The sequence below is a fragment of the Amblyraja radiata genome, chromosome 3, assembly GCF_010909765.2.
Source record: "Amblyraja radiata isolate CabotCenter1 chromosome 3, sAmbRad1.1.pri, whole genome shotgun sequence".
NCBI classification, from domain to species: Eukaryota; Metazoa; Chordata; class Chondrichthyes; order Rajiformes; family Rajidae; genus Amblyraja; species Amblyraja radiata.
In genome coordinates this window covers 93879994-93894206 of record NC_045958.1, presented here as the reverse complement: position 1 = coordinate 93894206, position 14213 = coordinate 93879994, and the positions used below count along the sequence as shown (strand labels likewise).

General features: G+C 47.0%; 1 protein-coding gene across 2 annotated transcripts; it reads right to left on the bottom strand.

Moving 5' to 3' along the window:
• Positions 1–552: 552 nt before the first annotated feature.
• LOC116971298 (vimentin-like) lies at positions 553–12014 on the bottom strand. 2 transcript variants are annotated; one of them, XM_033018348.1, is made up of 3 exons: positions 11516–12014; positions 5663–6328; positions 553–936 (listed from the first exon to the last, which is right to left on the bottom strand). In XM_033018348.1, exons 1-3 carry the CDS (start codon positions 11964–11966, stop codon positions 848–850), a joined length of 1206 nt encoding a protein of 401 aa, XP_032874239.1. In that variant the 5' UTR covers positions 11967–12014; the 3' UTR covers positions 553–847. The 2 variants fall into 2 exon arrangements, with proteins under 2 accessions (XP_032874239.1, XP_032874240.1); XM_033018349.1 differs by having other exon boundaries at positions 553–933.
• Between the last annotated feature and the right edge of the window lie 2199 nt (positions 12015–14213).

Sequence of the window (14213 nt, the reverse complement as noted above, 5' to 3'; positions counted from 1 at the left end):
GAATGAGCTGTCGGACGAGGTAGGGGAGGCAGAAATGGAAACAACATTTAAAAGACATTTGGACAGGTACATGGATAGGAAAGGTTTAGAGAGATGTGGGCCAAACACGGGCAGGTGGGATTACTGTAGATGGGGCCCCATGGTTGGTGTGGGCAAGTTGGGCCAAATGACCTCTTTCGTGCTGTATGACACTATAAAAAGACAGGAGGAGTCAAAAAGCTTCTGTTCCTTAAAACCAAGGTTACCAAACCTACTAACCTCTGGCCTTTCAGGTTGAGCAGTGGAGTCCTGAGGCCATAAATCTGAATTCTCTGGGTTGTAGATTTAGTGATAAAGTGGCATGGAGTTCAGTCACAGATCCAACATCAATTAATTCAGCAGGCTGCCAGGCTAATCCCATCCCCCCATTCCAAAGGCCAAATGACTCTTCCCGCAAGCTTCCCAATCCCACAAGGAACAAAGCATGAAAAGGTTTTGACCCAAAAACCCTTTTGGTTCCCGATATAATGTCTGTATCTGATTCTCAGGGATTGGAAGAAGAGAGAGCCAGTGCACAACAGTTATACTTTATTGACGCAGTTACTGGCTGACCTGCTAACTACCATCACCTTCATGTTACATCAAGAAGCCCTAGATTCGCAATTCAAGGTGACACAATGTGGAATGACCACACATTAATTACGTGTCTACTTCATTCAGTGAAGCACAGTTAAAGAAAAACCTCAAATGTCATTGTGTGAACACCTAACATTTTAAGATTGTAATGACGAACTGAGATATTAATACTGGGTGGACCCCAGTCATAATTGTATGTGTGACGGTGAAGTCGTGGGTCCTCTGTCTCGCCTTAGGCAGTCACTTTGAACGTCATGTGCTTCTCCACATTACGAGTGATGGATTCTGTTCTCTTCTCTCGCATTACAGAGGAAGCGCCTGCTGAAAAGTAATGAGAGGCATGTCACCGAGGTAACAGTAGCAAGACCCACAGATCCAAATCTTTCCTCTTTCACCCTCACTCGTCCCATGGGTAGAAATGAATGCACACTGTCCAACCTAATGCCACACATCTGGTAGACCCGGGTTTGATCCTGACTTCGGGTGCTGTCTGTACGCAGTTTGCACATTTTTCCTGTGACCCCGTGGATTTCCTTCGGATGCTCCGATTTCATAGTCATACAGCGTGGAAACAGGCCCATCGGCCCAACTTGCCCACATTGGCCAACATATCCCATCTACACGAGTCCCACCTGCCTGCATTTGGCCCATATCCCTCTAAACCTATCCTATCCATGTACTGTCAAAATGTTTCTTAAACATTGCAATAGTGCCCCCCTCAACTACCTCCTGCAACAGCTTGTTCCATACACTCACCACTTTGTGTGAAATCGTTACCCCTCATATCCCAAAGCTGTACTGGTTTGTAGGTTAATTGGCCTTGGTAAAATTGCCCCCAGTGTGTAGGAAGTGAATGAGAAAGTGGGAGAACATAGAACTAGTGTGAATGAGTGAACGATGGGCAGTGTGGCCTTTGTGGGTCGAAAGGCACGTTTCCATGCTATAACTCTAAAACTAAGACTAAATTAATTTCAAAATCCTATGTTAAATTTGCCAAATAGGCATGGTTCAGGATTGAAGGGTTGAGCCCGGATGTCTGGAGCAGCAATGGATAGCAGCACTCACCATTGCTTCTCTGGGGAACCCAAGACTATCAAGGGTCTTAAGATACGCAGCTGGTGTACTCAGCGGGTCAGGCAGCATTTCTGGAGAAAAAGGATGTGCGATGTTTTACATAGGATTTTGAAATTAATTTAGTTTTAGAGTTGTAGCATGGAAACATGCCTTTCGACCCACGAAGTCCACACTGACCATCATTCACACTAGTTCTGCGTTCTCCCACTTTCCCAACGGTGGCAGCTCTGTGGCTGCGGCTCGCCTGCAGTCTGTCTGTCTTCCTTCTTTGTCTTATTGTTAATGTTTGATGTATATAATTTATTTTTAGTTGTGTATTATGTGGGGGGACAGGGGAAGCTTTTTAAAAATCTCTTTCTTCAACGGAGATGCGACTTTTTTCCGTGTCGTATCTCCGTTCGCGCTGCGGCCTAACATCGTGTAGCTGGGCGACCTCCAGCTGGAATCGGCCTTGAGGACTCCGGTCGCAGAGCCTGTGGACTCGTGGAGCTGGCAGCTCGGAGGCTGTGATGGCGCTGCGATTGCGGCTGCGAATCAACTTTAGGAGGCTTCGGCCGCGGGCCCTGTGGTTTGTAACATCGGGAGCTCTCAGATCCCTGGTTCGCGACCGACTTTTCGGGAGCTCCAGCCACAGCAGCTTTGTCCGCCCCGAATCGCAAGGCTTGAATTGGCTCATTCGCAGGACCTTTCATCGCCCAGCGTGGCTTAAAATCGGCCGCGGGAACTTCCATCACCCGGCGGGGGCTTCAATATCGGGAGCCTCGATCGCCTCGATCGCCTCGACGCTGCAGTTGACTGCCTGATCGCGGGAGAAGAATCAAGGAAGAGATAAGACTTTTTTTTACCTTCCATCACAGTGATGAGGTGCCTGGAGGAGAGTCACTGTGATGGATGTTTATGTTAAATTTATGTGAGTGTGTTTTGTTTGCTTTTTATTGTTCTGACTGTATGGTAACAACATTTTGTTCAAACTTTTTTGAATGACAAATCAATTCAATTCAATTGGGTTGGGATCCTTCTTCAGACTGACGATAGAGGAGAGGAAACTGGAAGTAAGAAAAAGGCCGTCCTTTCCCTCCACTCCTCTCCCCACCAGTTTCAGTCTGAAGAAGGGTCCCGACCCAAAACGCCACCCATCCTTTTTCACCAGAGATGCTGCCTGACCCGCTGAGTAACTCCAGCACTTTTTGTATCTATCTTTGGTGCAAACTAGCATCTGCAGTTCCTTTCTACATGCTGTCAAAGGTCTACCTGCTGAGTGTGGCTCTGATCTAATCAAAGTGATTCACCAGCCACAGAGCAGACCTGACTCAACCGGTGATGACCTTGGGCAATGTAAAATGGGCATCAAGTTATGAGGTGAGTGGGCATCTTTCTGATCACCCTTCTACCTACAGTTGGCGAGGTGAGCCTGGTACCTGCTGTAGATTGAGCTAAGTTTAGTTTATTATCACGTGTATCAAGATACAGTGAAAAGCTTTTGTTGCATGCTACCCAGTCGGAAAAATAATACATGATTATGTAATCGAACCATCCACAGTGTAAAGGGAATAATGTGAATAATGTTTAATGCAAGATAAAATCCAGTAGTCCGATCAAAAATAGTCCGAGTGCACACTGTATGAAGATTCAAGATTGTCATGTGTCCCAGATAGGACAATTAAATTCTTGCTTTGCTTCAACACAACAGAATATAGTAGGAATAAATAAATACAGAACAGAACAGAACAGATCAGTCTTGACCCGAAACTTCACCTATTTCTGTCTTGGAGTCATAGAGTGATACAGTGCGGAAACAGGCCCTTCGGCCCAACTCGCCCACACCGGCCAACAATATAGATAATAGACAATAGGTGCAGGAGGAGGCCATTCAGCCCTTCGAGCCAGCACCGCCATTCAATGTGATCATGGCTGATCATCCACAATCAGTACCCCGTTCCTGCCTTCTCCCCAAATCCCTTAACTCCGTTATTTTTAAGAGCTCTGTCTAGCTCTCTCTTGAAAGCATCCAAAAAAGCCAGCCTCCACCGCCCTATGAGACAGAGAATTCCACAGACTCACAACTCTCTGTGTGAAAAAGTTTTTCCTCATCTCCATTCTAAATGGCTTACCCCTTATTCTTAAACTGGCCCCTGGTTCTGGACTCTCCCAACATGGGGAACATGTTTCCTGCCTCTAACGTGTCCAAACCCTTGATAATCATATATTTCAATTAGATACCCTCTCATCCTTCTAAATTTCAGAGTATACAAGCCCAGCAGCTCCATTCTATCAACATATGACAGTCCCGCCATCCTGGGAATTAACCTGGTGAGCCTATGCTGCACTTCCTCAATAGCAAAAATGTCCTTCCTAAAATTGGGAGACCAAAACAGCACACAATACTCCAGGTGTGGTCTCACTAGGGCCCTGTACAACTGCAGAAGGACCTCTTTGCTCCTATACTCAACTCCTCTTGTTATGAAGGCCAACATGTCATTTGCTTTCTTCACTGCCTGCTGTACCTGCATGCTTACTTTTATTGACTGATGAACAAGGATCCCCAGATCCCGTTGTACTTCCCCTTTTCCCAACTTGACTCCATTTAGATAATAATCTGCCTTCCTGTTTTTACTACCAAAGTGGATAACCTCACACTTATGCACATTAAACTGTGTCTGCCATGCATCTGCCCACTCGCCAAACCCGTCCAAGTCACCCTGCATCCTCATAGCATCCTCTTCACAGTTCACACTGCCACCCAGCTTTGTGTCATCTGCAAATTTGCTAATGTTACTTTTAATCTCTTCATCTAAATCATTAATGTATATTGTAAATAGCTGCGGTCCCAGCAACGAGCCTTGCGGTACCCCACTAGTCAATGCCTGCCATTCTGAAAAGGACCCGTTAATCCCTACTATTTGTTTCCTGTCTGCCAACCAATTTTCTATCCATGTCAGCACTCTACCCCCAATACCATGTGCTCTAATTTTGCCCACTAATCTCCTATGTGGGACCTTATCAAATATCCCAGCTACTCTAGTCCCACTTGCCTATGCTTGGTTCATAACCCTCCTAACCATTATCCATGTACCTGTCCAATGGTTTCTTAAACGATGGATAGTCCCAGCCTCTACTACCTCCAGAGATGCTGCCTTGCCCGATGAGTTACTCCAGCATTTTGTGTCTGGCACTGTAAGGCAGCAACTCTACCGCTGTGCCACCTCTGTTCATGTCCTACTAAATAAATTATTTTGTTTTGATTCTCTGAAACATCTGGGAGTTTTTCAAGCAACTGGGTCATGTTGGACGTTAGCCGTGAGCCGCCACATCTCTATGCGTCTGGAGCCTGAGGAAGATCTGGAGTCAGAGGAAGGTGGCCAGCGCTGGCCGGAGACGCACGTGGACCAGCCACATAACTACCGTGACCACATGTCAGTGGCCTGGGATCTTGCATTTCCTCACCTCTCCCAATTCCCCAAAAGCCTTTTGACCATCTCCTGGCACTGGAAAAAAAAGTGTGACGGAATACTCACCTGGAAGAGTGCAATGTCAACTATTTGCAAGAATCATGACAGCACAAGAAAATGAGAGGAGGAGGCCACTCGGCCCCTCAAGCCTGCCCCACCATTCAATCTGATCATGGCTGATCTACCCCAGGCCTCATCTCTTGTCAGTTTCCCATTAACCAACAATCACCCATACACTAGTTCCAACCTACACACTCGGGACAATTTACAGAAACCAATTAACCTACAAGCCCGTGCATCTTTGGAATGGGGAGGAAACAGGAGCACCCGGAAAAAACCCACGGTGTCGCAGGGAGAACGCCCAAACTCCGTACAGACAGTACCCATAGTCAGGATCGAACATGGGTCTCTGGCGCTGTGAGACAGCATCCCTCCGCTGCACCACAGTGCCACCAAGATTGTGAAAAGAATTGGACGTGAGAGGCACCAAAACAAAACGTACTAAGAGTCCCGTGTTGACTGACCTTCAGACTTGTGAATCAGCCCCAGTCTGTCCTCCTCGGCTTCCAATAGCTTCCTGTACGTCGCAATCTCAGCGTCCAGCTTCACCTTAACGTGCAGCAGGTCCTGGTACTCCTGTAGGTACCGGGACATCTGGGACTGGGTCTCCCGTAGCTGGAACTCCAACTGGGAGATGGCCTGTTGAAGGTTGGCTGCTTTCCCCAGGTGCCTGGTCTCCATGTCTTCCAGCTGGTCCTCCAGGCACTGGTTGATGCTTCGGAGGGAGTTGATCTCGCTCTCCAGCTCATCTGTCTCCCGCTGCAGGATGTTGATCTCCTCCTTGGTGGTCTGGATCTGTCCGTCGAACCTGCTGGCGTGCTGATGGAGGCTGTTCAGCTTGCTCTTGTACCAGGCCTCGGTATCTCTCAGGTTCCTGGCGGAAATCTCTTCCATCTCCACCCGGATGGACCTCAAGGCCGCTCCCAGATCCGGGCGGGCCGACTCGAGTTCGGCCGACACCTTGGACTCCTCGATCTGACGGGTCAGGTCGGTCACCTCTTCATCATGCAGCAACTTCAGGAACCCCATCTCGCCCGCCAGATCCTCCATCTTCCTCTCCAGCTCCGCTTTCCGCAGGTTGGCATCAGTAACATCCTTCTGGAATTCCCGCAAGACCCTCTCGGCTTCACCTTGGAAGGGGGAAGCAAACGGGTGAATCGACGGCGGCTTATGTACAGTAAACAGGTGCAAATTCCACACCGGCAGGCACCCAGAAAACACACGTATGTGCTGACACGGAAAACATACAAACTATTATACAGGGGTGTTCACACATGCATTCTAATGTACTAATGTTCACAACATCACATTATACTTAGGCATATGCATGATGCAGAGATGGAGAAACAACAAACTGCAGATGCTGATTTACACAAAAAGACACAAAGTGCTGGAGCATCTCTGAACGTGAATAGGTGAAGTTTCGGGTTAATACCCTTCTTCAGACTGGTGGGGAGGGGAGAGAAAGCTGGAAGAGAGGAGGGGCAGGACAAAATCTGGCGAGTGGTCAGTTGATACATGAGGGGGGGGAGGGGGTATAAGGCAGATTGTTGGACAGATGAAAAAGACAAAAGGTGCGAGAAAGATAGAAGAGGTACGAGGAAGGGATGCTCATCCAGGTAGGGCACAGGGATGAGAAGTAGTGGGGAGGGGAGGTTAGTTGCCTAAAAGTGGAGAATTCACTGCTCAAACCATCAGGTTGTAAGCCACCCTAACGGACTATGAAATGATGTTACTCCAATTTGAGTGTTGCCACTCTGGCAATGGGGGAGCCCCAGGACAGAAAGGCCAGTGTGGGAATGGGAAGGTGAATTGAAATGACTGGGACTGGGAGATCCAGTAGGCCTTGGTGAAGCGAATGGTACTGGGTTAAGGTGAGAAGTAAGCGGCTTAGCAGGGATCTGGAGGAAAGATACTTTCACCCAGAGGCTAGACAAAAATGCTGGAGAAACACAGCGGGTGAGGCAGCATCTATGGAAAGAAGGAATAGGCGACATTTCGGGTAGGTTGGAATCTGGAACGCACTGCCTGAGGGGGTGATGGAGGAAGGTTTTGTCACGGGCTAAGTTCTGGTAAACAATAGGCACATGATAGTTGGCACAGATATGGAGGGCTGAAGGGCATGTTTCTGTGCTGCACGACTCTACAACATAAAATAAGGGCAAGAACATTTATTTTTGTTGGTGTCATCTAACCTAGGGCCAGGAATATTTAAATTGTTCCCTATTTCAGCACAGCTATTAACCTCTGACTGTTAGTGAGTATTTACACTGTTACCTAGTTACGTGGGGTCAGAGCCAAGCCTAGTGACTGGTGTGAATATTTGGGAAGTGTTTGGTGCATTGCCCTTTTTCTCGAGCAAGACAGAGATGGAACCCATGAATAACTTTGTGCTGTGGTTTTGCTGATCTGAGCCAGCGATGGGGAGTGTGATGGGGTGGGGTGGGGAGAGGGCCAGGCTAAGTATTTACCTCCTAGAGGAATTTTACCCTCGTTGCTTCACAAAAATCAAAAGCTTGTAATTTGGGATTTAGTCGTGATTCTATTGTTCTGGTGATCTCTGCACTCAATGGTTAATCTGCCCTTTATGAAAAGCAGAACAATATCTGTTTTGCATTACAGTTAATGACTCATGAGTTAAGTCACTCAACAAAGCTGCACATTCATGCACTTTGTGTGACTGGGTTGTTAATTAGCAGCAGTGTCTTCAGCTGCCTAGGTCCTAAATTCCGAGTTTGTTCATGGTGCTTCGATTTTTCATCTTTCATTTCCATTCTCAATAACCCACACTGGCATCCAGTCCAGAAAACATCCGGGTTTAAAATACTCATTAAAGATACAAAGTGCTGGAATAACTCAGTGGGTCAGGCAGCATATCTGGAGATCAGGGATTGTTCAATGGTTCAATAGTTCTTTATTATCACATGCACCAAGGTACAGTGAAATTATTTTGTTTTTAAATGCAGTTCAGTAAATTATTACTGTACTTGGGCAGCATGGTGGCACAGTGGTAGAGTTGCTGCCTTACAGTGCCAGAGACCCGGGTTCGATCCTGACCTCAGATGCTGTCTGTATAGAGTTTGCACGTTCTCCCTGTGACCGCGTGGGTTTTCTCTGGGTGCTCCGGTTTCCACCTATACTCCAAAGATGTGCAGGTTTGCAAGTTAATTGGCTTCTGTAAAATGTCCCTAATGTGCAGAATAGAATTAGTATACGGGCGATGATCAGTGCGGACTCGGTGGGCCAAAGGGCCTGTTTCCACGCTCTATCTCTAAACTAAACTAAATAAACACAATGCCAGATTAAATACACAGTAAATAGAATTGACCCACTGAGACCATATACAAGAGTCGCCAGGTTTTGGCACTGTGATGTTTCGGGTCTGGACCCTTCTTCAGACTCTGACAGAGCTGCCTTCAGAGATTGAAGAAGGGTCTCAACCCACAATGTCACCTAGTCATGTTCTCCAGAGATGCTGCTTGACTTGGATTGGTGCGGCCTCTCCCATGCTGCATGACCTGCTGAGTTACTCCAGCACTTTGTGTCCTTTATGGTAAATCAGCATCTGCAGTTCCTTGTGTTTATATTAAAATCCCACTCTCATGTGTTCATCCAACTTCCCTTCAGTTCTATTAGCTCATTCATTCCTGTTTAAGCAAGTCACAAGCCTTCAACATGCCAGCGAAATAATTTTTTTACTGGATTCAGTTACTGTCTTATATTTATGGCCACACAAGAGACTGCAGTTGCAGGAATCTTGAGCAAAACACAAAGTGCTGGAGGATCTCAGAGCCTCGCCAGCAGTTGTTCGTCCTTCCGACTTTTATTTGTTTTTAGTATGTCTAAAAGTGTGTTTTAATGTGGGGGGTGGTGGCGGGGAATAGGGGGAAACTGTTTTTCGATCGCTTGCCTCGACGGAATGTGACTTCTTCATGACACATTTTCGTCTTCCTCGTGGCCTAACAACTTGGATTGGTGCGGCCTCTCTCAGAGCTTCAGCACGGACTTTCCATCGCAGAGCCGGGCGATCCCTTGCCGGGGATCGGCAGAAGAAGTGCTCCGATCGCTGGCCCGCGGACTATAACATCCTGAAGCTCCGGTCTCCAGTAAGAAGCGGCCGATTCGGGACCTCCAACGCATCCCAACGAGAGGGCCTGTACATCGGGCCGTCCGTAGTGGCGACTGCGGAGGGTTCATGGCCCCGACCACGGATGAACAAAGGAGGAGGACTGACTGAACGTTATTGCCTTCCGTCACAGTGAAGAATGTTGATTCCACTGTGGTGGATGTTCATGATATATTCTATTGTGTATTGTGCTCTTTTTGATTGTATGGCTGCAGGGTAAGTCAAATTCCACTGTACATGTATGGTGCATGTGGCACATGTATTGGTGCATGTAGCAATAAATGTGAACTTGAACTTGACTTGAAAAGTTAACTCTCTCTCCACAGTTGCTGCCTGACCTGCTTAGTTTTTCCACCCTTTCCTATTTTTATATCAGATTTCCAATATTTGTATCTTTTTGCTTGTACTTCATTGCTTCTAAATGTTGATCTCTTCAGCCCTTGTGCTTTTTTCCTCTTCCAGTCATTTTTCAAGCAGTCTGTGGGTTTACAAGGTAGAGCACCACTAGGCAGTTCAACCCCACTAAAATTGACCTAATTCCACTTTCTCGCTAAATTTGTTTCCTTAGCTTCCAAAAAAACCGAGCCTTGCATATACTTGGACCAATATTATACCGTCTGGGGTAGAGAATTCCAAATCTTCACAATTCTGTGAATAAACAAATTCTGCCTAATCCCTTTGTTAAATGTCTGACTTTCTCCTGAAGCCCAGGTTCTGAACTTCATCATAAATCATAGAACAGTACAGCACAGGAACAGGCCCTTCAGCCCACAATGTCTGTGCTGATCATGATGCCAAGTTAAACTAATCTTCCTTGGCTGCACCTGATCCATTCCCTGCATATCCATGTGCCTATTTAAAAGCCCTTAAACACCACTATTGTATCTGCCTCCACCATTGCCCCTGGCAGATTGATCCAGGCCCCCACCACTCTCTGTGTGTAAGAAAACAACACCCCACACATCTCCTTTCAATTTTGCCTCTCTCGCCTTGAAGCTTTGCCGTCTGTTTGTTTAATTTAGTTTATTATCACGTGTATGTTGCGTGCTATCCAGTCAGTGGAAAGACTATCCATGATTACAATCAAGCCGTCCACAGTGTAGATATAGGATAAATGGAAGAATGTTTAGTGCAAGATAAAGTCCAGGAAAGTCTGATTAAAGAGGGTCACCAATGAGGTAGATGGTAGGGTCAGGACCGCTCTCTGGTTGGTGTTAGGATGGTTCAGTTGCCTGATAGCAGCTGGGAAGAAACTGTCTCTGAATCTGGAGGTGTGGATTTTCACACTTCTGAGCCTCTTGCCTGATGGGAGAGGGGTGAAGCGGGAGTGACTGGGGTGAGACTCGCCCTTGATTATGCTGTTGGCCTTGCCGAGGCAGCGTGAAGTGTAGATGGGGTCAATGAAAAAGTGGTTGGCACCTTGGAAACAAGTTTCTGACTGCCTACCCTATCTATTATCCTGAGGAAGGTAGCCTTAACTTTTTTTAGCAATAAATCTCAGCCTTATTATTTATTTTACTTTCTATTAATCTTTCCCATTGACAGTGACGCAGAGACCACCCTTCAGTTTGGCAGTGTTCACAAACAGGCAATTTTCTCACTTTCATAAATTAAAATGATCTGCTTCAGCTTTCCAAAAGAAACAGGGAGGAATCAGAGGTTTAATGTCCCACTGTGAATCAACTTCACCGGATACTGTTCCATACGTTTCTGTGTGTGCTATTCTGTTACTGCCGATAGTCATATAGCACAGAAACAGGCCTTTCGGCCCACCACGCCCATGCTAACCATCAGGTAGCCATCCACACTATTGCCATTTACCACTGCTTGGTCCATAGCCTTCATGTTCTTTACATGTTCTCCCTGTGACCGCGAGTGTTTTCTCTGGGTGTTATAGTTTCCTCCCACTATCCAAAGACGTGCAGGGTTGTAGGTTAGTTGGCTTCGGTAAAAATTGTGAATTGTCCCTGGTGTGTAAGATAGTTCTAAGATACATGGGTGACTGCTGGTCCGTGCGAACTCGGTGGGACAAAGGACCCTTTTCTACATGCTGTATCTTTAAAGTCTAAAGGGAGCTAGCTTAGATGGGGCATATTGGTTTGCATGGTTGCGTTGGGCTGAAGGGCCTGTTTCTGTGCCGAATGACTCCACGACAGCCCCCTCGGGCAATGCCCCACCTGAGTTGACTCACCCTGTAGATCCAGCTCCTCCTGACACTTCAGCCTCCAGCAGTTGATGTGTTCCTGGACGTTGCCGGTCTCGATCTTAGCCAGCCCTTTCCGGTGTGCCAGCTCCTCCACCAACTCCCTCAGCTCCTTCAGCTGCTGCTGGTACTCTGCCTCCGGCCCCCCGGGCTCTCTGAGGCGCTCCCTCAGCGCCGCCGCCTCCTGCCGCAGCTGCCCTTTGCGCCGCTCCAGGCTCCTCGCCTTGTCGATGTAACCTTCGAAGATGCCGTTCAGTTGTTGCATCTCTTCCTTCTCATTCCTCTCCACCGCCGGCCCCCTGGAGCGGCCCCTTCCCCCCGCCAGGGACTCGCTGGAGTGGGACCGGTAGCGGGACGGGGAAGGGCTCTGGATCCTCAGCCCGCTCTTGTTGCATCTGCTCACGGAGGTGGTCTTCGTGCTGTAGGAAGAGCTCCTCATCCTCCCCTCTGCCGGCTTTCTCCCTAACCTCTCCCCCCTCCCCTGCTCCGGCGGGAGTTTTTATAGAGATCTGTGGGAATGTTACGACCACCCTGTAACTCTCGCAACATTTTTGTGTGATTGCTTGCGAAGGGGGTGTGACGACTGCACTCACCGTCCTGCAGGCAGTCACACCCCACTGCTACATTTCTCAGGCCTGTCGTGTCCTTCACCCTCCCTCTCCCCCCCCCCCCCCCCTCTCAGCCCCAGACCCACCCAACCCCAGATCCACATTTTCTAATCCCCTCTCCTTATAGATGTTAGGTTGTTAAATTAATTGCCTTCGCTCTATTTGTGGATTTCCCCTGGACATGTCAAAAGATTCCTTTTACCTCCTGTAAGAGATTCCCCTCCACTCCAACACACACCCATGCCTCTACTTCCTAAGAAGGCTTAGGAAGTTCGGCATGTCCCCCAACAACTCACACCAACTTCTACAGATGCGCCGTAGAAAGCATTTGATCGAGATGCATCACAGCATAGTTTGGGAACAGCTCCATCCAAGACAGCAAAAAGTTGTAGAGAATTGTGGACGCAGCCCAGACCATCACACAAACTAACCTCCTTTCCATTGACTCCATTTACAGGGCCACCAGCATAATCAAGAATGAGTTGCACCCTGACACTCCTTCTTCTCCCCTCTCCCATCAGGCAAGAGGTGCAGAAGTGTAAAAACGGACACCTCCAGATTCAGGGACAGTTTCCTCCCAGCTGTTGTCAGGCAACTAAACCATTCTACCAACAACTAGAGAGCGGTCCCAAACTACTACCTACCACATAGGAGACCCTCAGACTATCTTTAATCATACTTCACTGGACTTTATCTTGCACTAAAAGTTCCCTTTATCATGCATCTGTACGCTGTGCATGGCTCGATTGGAACAATGTATTGTCTTTCCGCTGACTGGTCAGAACGCGACAAAAGTTTGTCACCGTACCTCGGTAAACGTGACAATAAACTAAACTAAACTCGTCCTTCCTGCCTCCCTCACCGCTGCCAATGCAGGTGCTTGTCTAACCTAAAAGGAAAAGACAAATATGGAATTCTGCATCTTTATGGCCTCAGTGCTTCCCTGTTTCTTAATTATGTTGGATGCGGGGTAATTATTGACCATGGAAAAGATGAAAAAGGTAATGAAGAGCAAGAAAAATTGTGAATGTTGGGGCTGTAATGATTGTTTAAATTAATGTACTTTTATCTACTGTTCTGTTAATCAGACAATAGGGATAAAGGATAACGTGATTTCCCTCCAGATTGGCAAAATGGCTAATTCGTGAACCGAAGACTCTACCATGGAAGGGGAAGGCAGGTGGGTCGTTCGTGAGACCGTCGTATGTCTATCGCTTACACGAGATTTCTCTGTGCGTGCTCGCCATGAATTACAACCAAGATTTTCAGTACCATCCCAAATATTTATTGGTTAAGAAGGAACTGCAGATGCTGGAAAATCGAAGGTAGACAAAAATGCTGGAGAAACTCAGCGGGTGAGGCTGCCTTTCTCCCAGCATTTTTGCCCACCAAATATTTATTGGTGTTTTATCATTGTCACGTGTACTGAGATACAGTAAAAAAACTTTGATTTACAAGCTATCCAGGAAGAGCATACTATGTCTGAGTACATCAGGTAGTGAGAAAGAGAAAATAAACAGAGTGCAGAAAATTGTGTTACAGCCATAGAGAAAGTGCAGGTAGGAAAAAGTTCAAGAGGGGTAGATTGGAAGATCAGGTAATTTGTCCCTGGCATAATGGAGGGCCGTTCAATGTCTGATGGTAATAAGGAAGAAGCTGTTCTTGAACCTCATGGTACGTACTTTCAAGCTGAGAATCAATGGTTCAATGGTAGCCACAAAATGCTGGAGTAACTCAGACTTTGAAGAAAGGTCTCGACCCAAAATGTCACCCATACCTTCTCTCCAGAGATTCTGCCTGTCCCGCTGAGTTACTTCAACATTTTCTGTCTATCTTCGGTGTAATCCAGCATCTGCAATTCCTTTCTACATAATGGTTCAATGGTAATTTATTTTCACATATATGTAGGTACAATTAAATTCATGTTTTGCATACAGTTCAGTAAAAAATATACTGTACATAGGCACAATCATATTTATGTACAAGTGTAAAATGGTAGATGACACTGAGGCCATAAAGGTCCATTGTCGTGTCAATGGGGAGGGGGAAACTGGTCTGTGTGATGGACTGGGCTGCGT

Excerpts from the sequence above, each read along its gene's own strand:
- LOC116971298 (XM_033018348.1), bottom strand. The coding sequence starts at position 11,966 with ATGAGGAGCTCTTCCTACAGCACGAAGACCACCTCCGTGAGCAGATGC. Across the intron at positions 6,329-11,515 it reads GGAGGAGCTGGATCTACAGG|GTGAAGCCGAGAGGGTCTTG; the intron begins GTGAGTCAACTC and ends CCCCCTTCCAAG. Across the intron at positions 937-5,662 it reads GCTGATTCACAAGTCTGAAG|CAGGCGCTTCCTCTGTAATG; the intron begins GTCAGTCAACAC and ends ATTACTTTTCAG.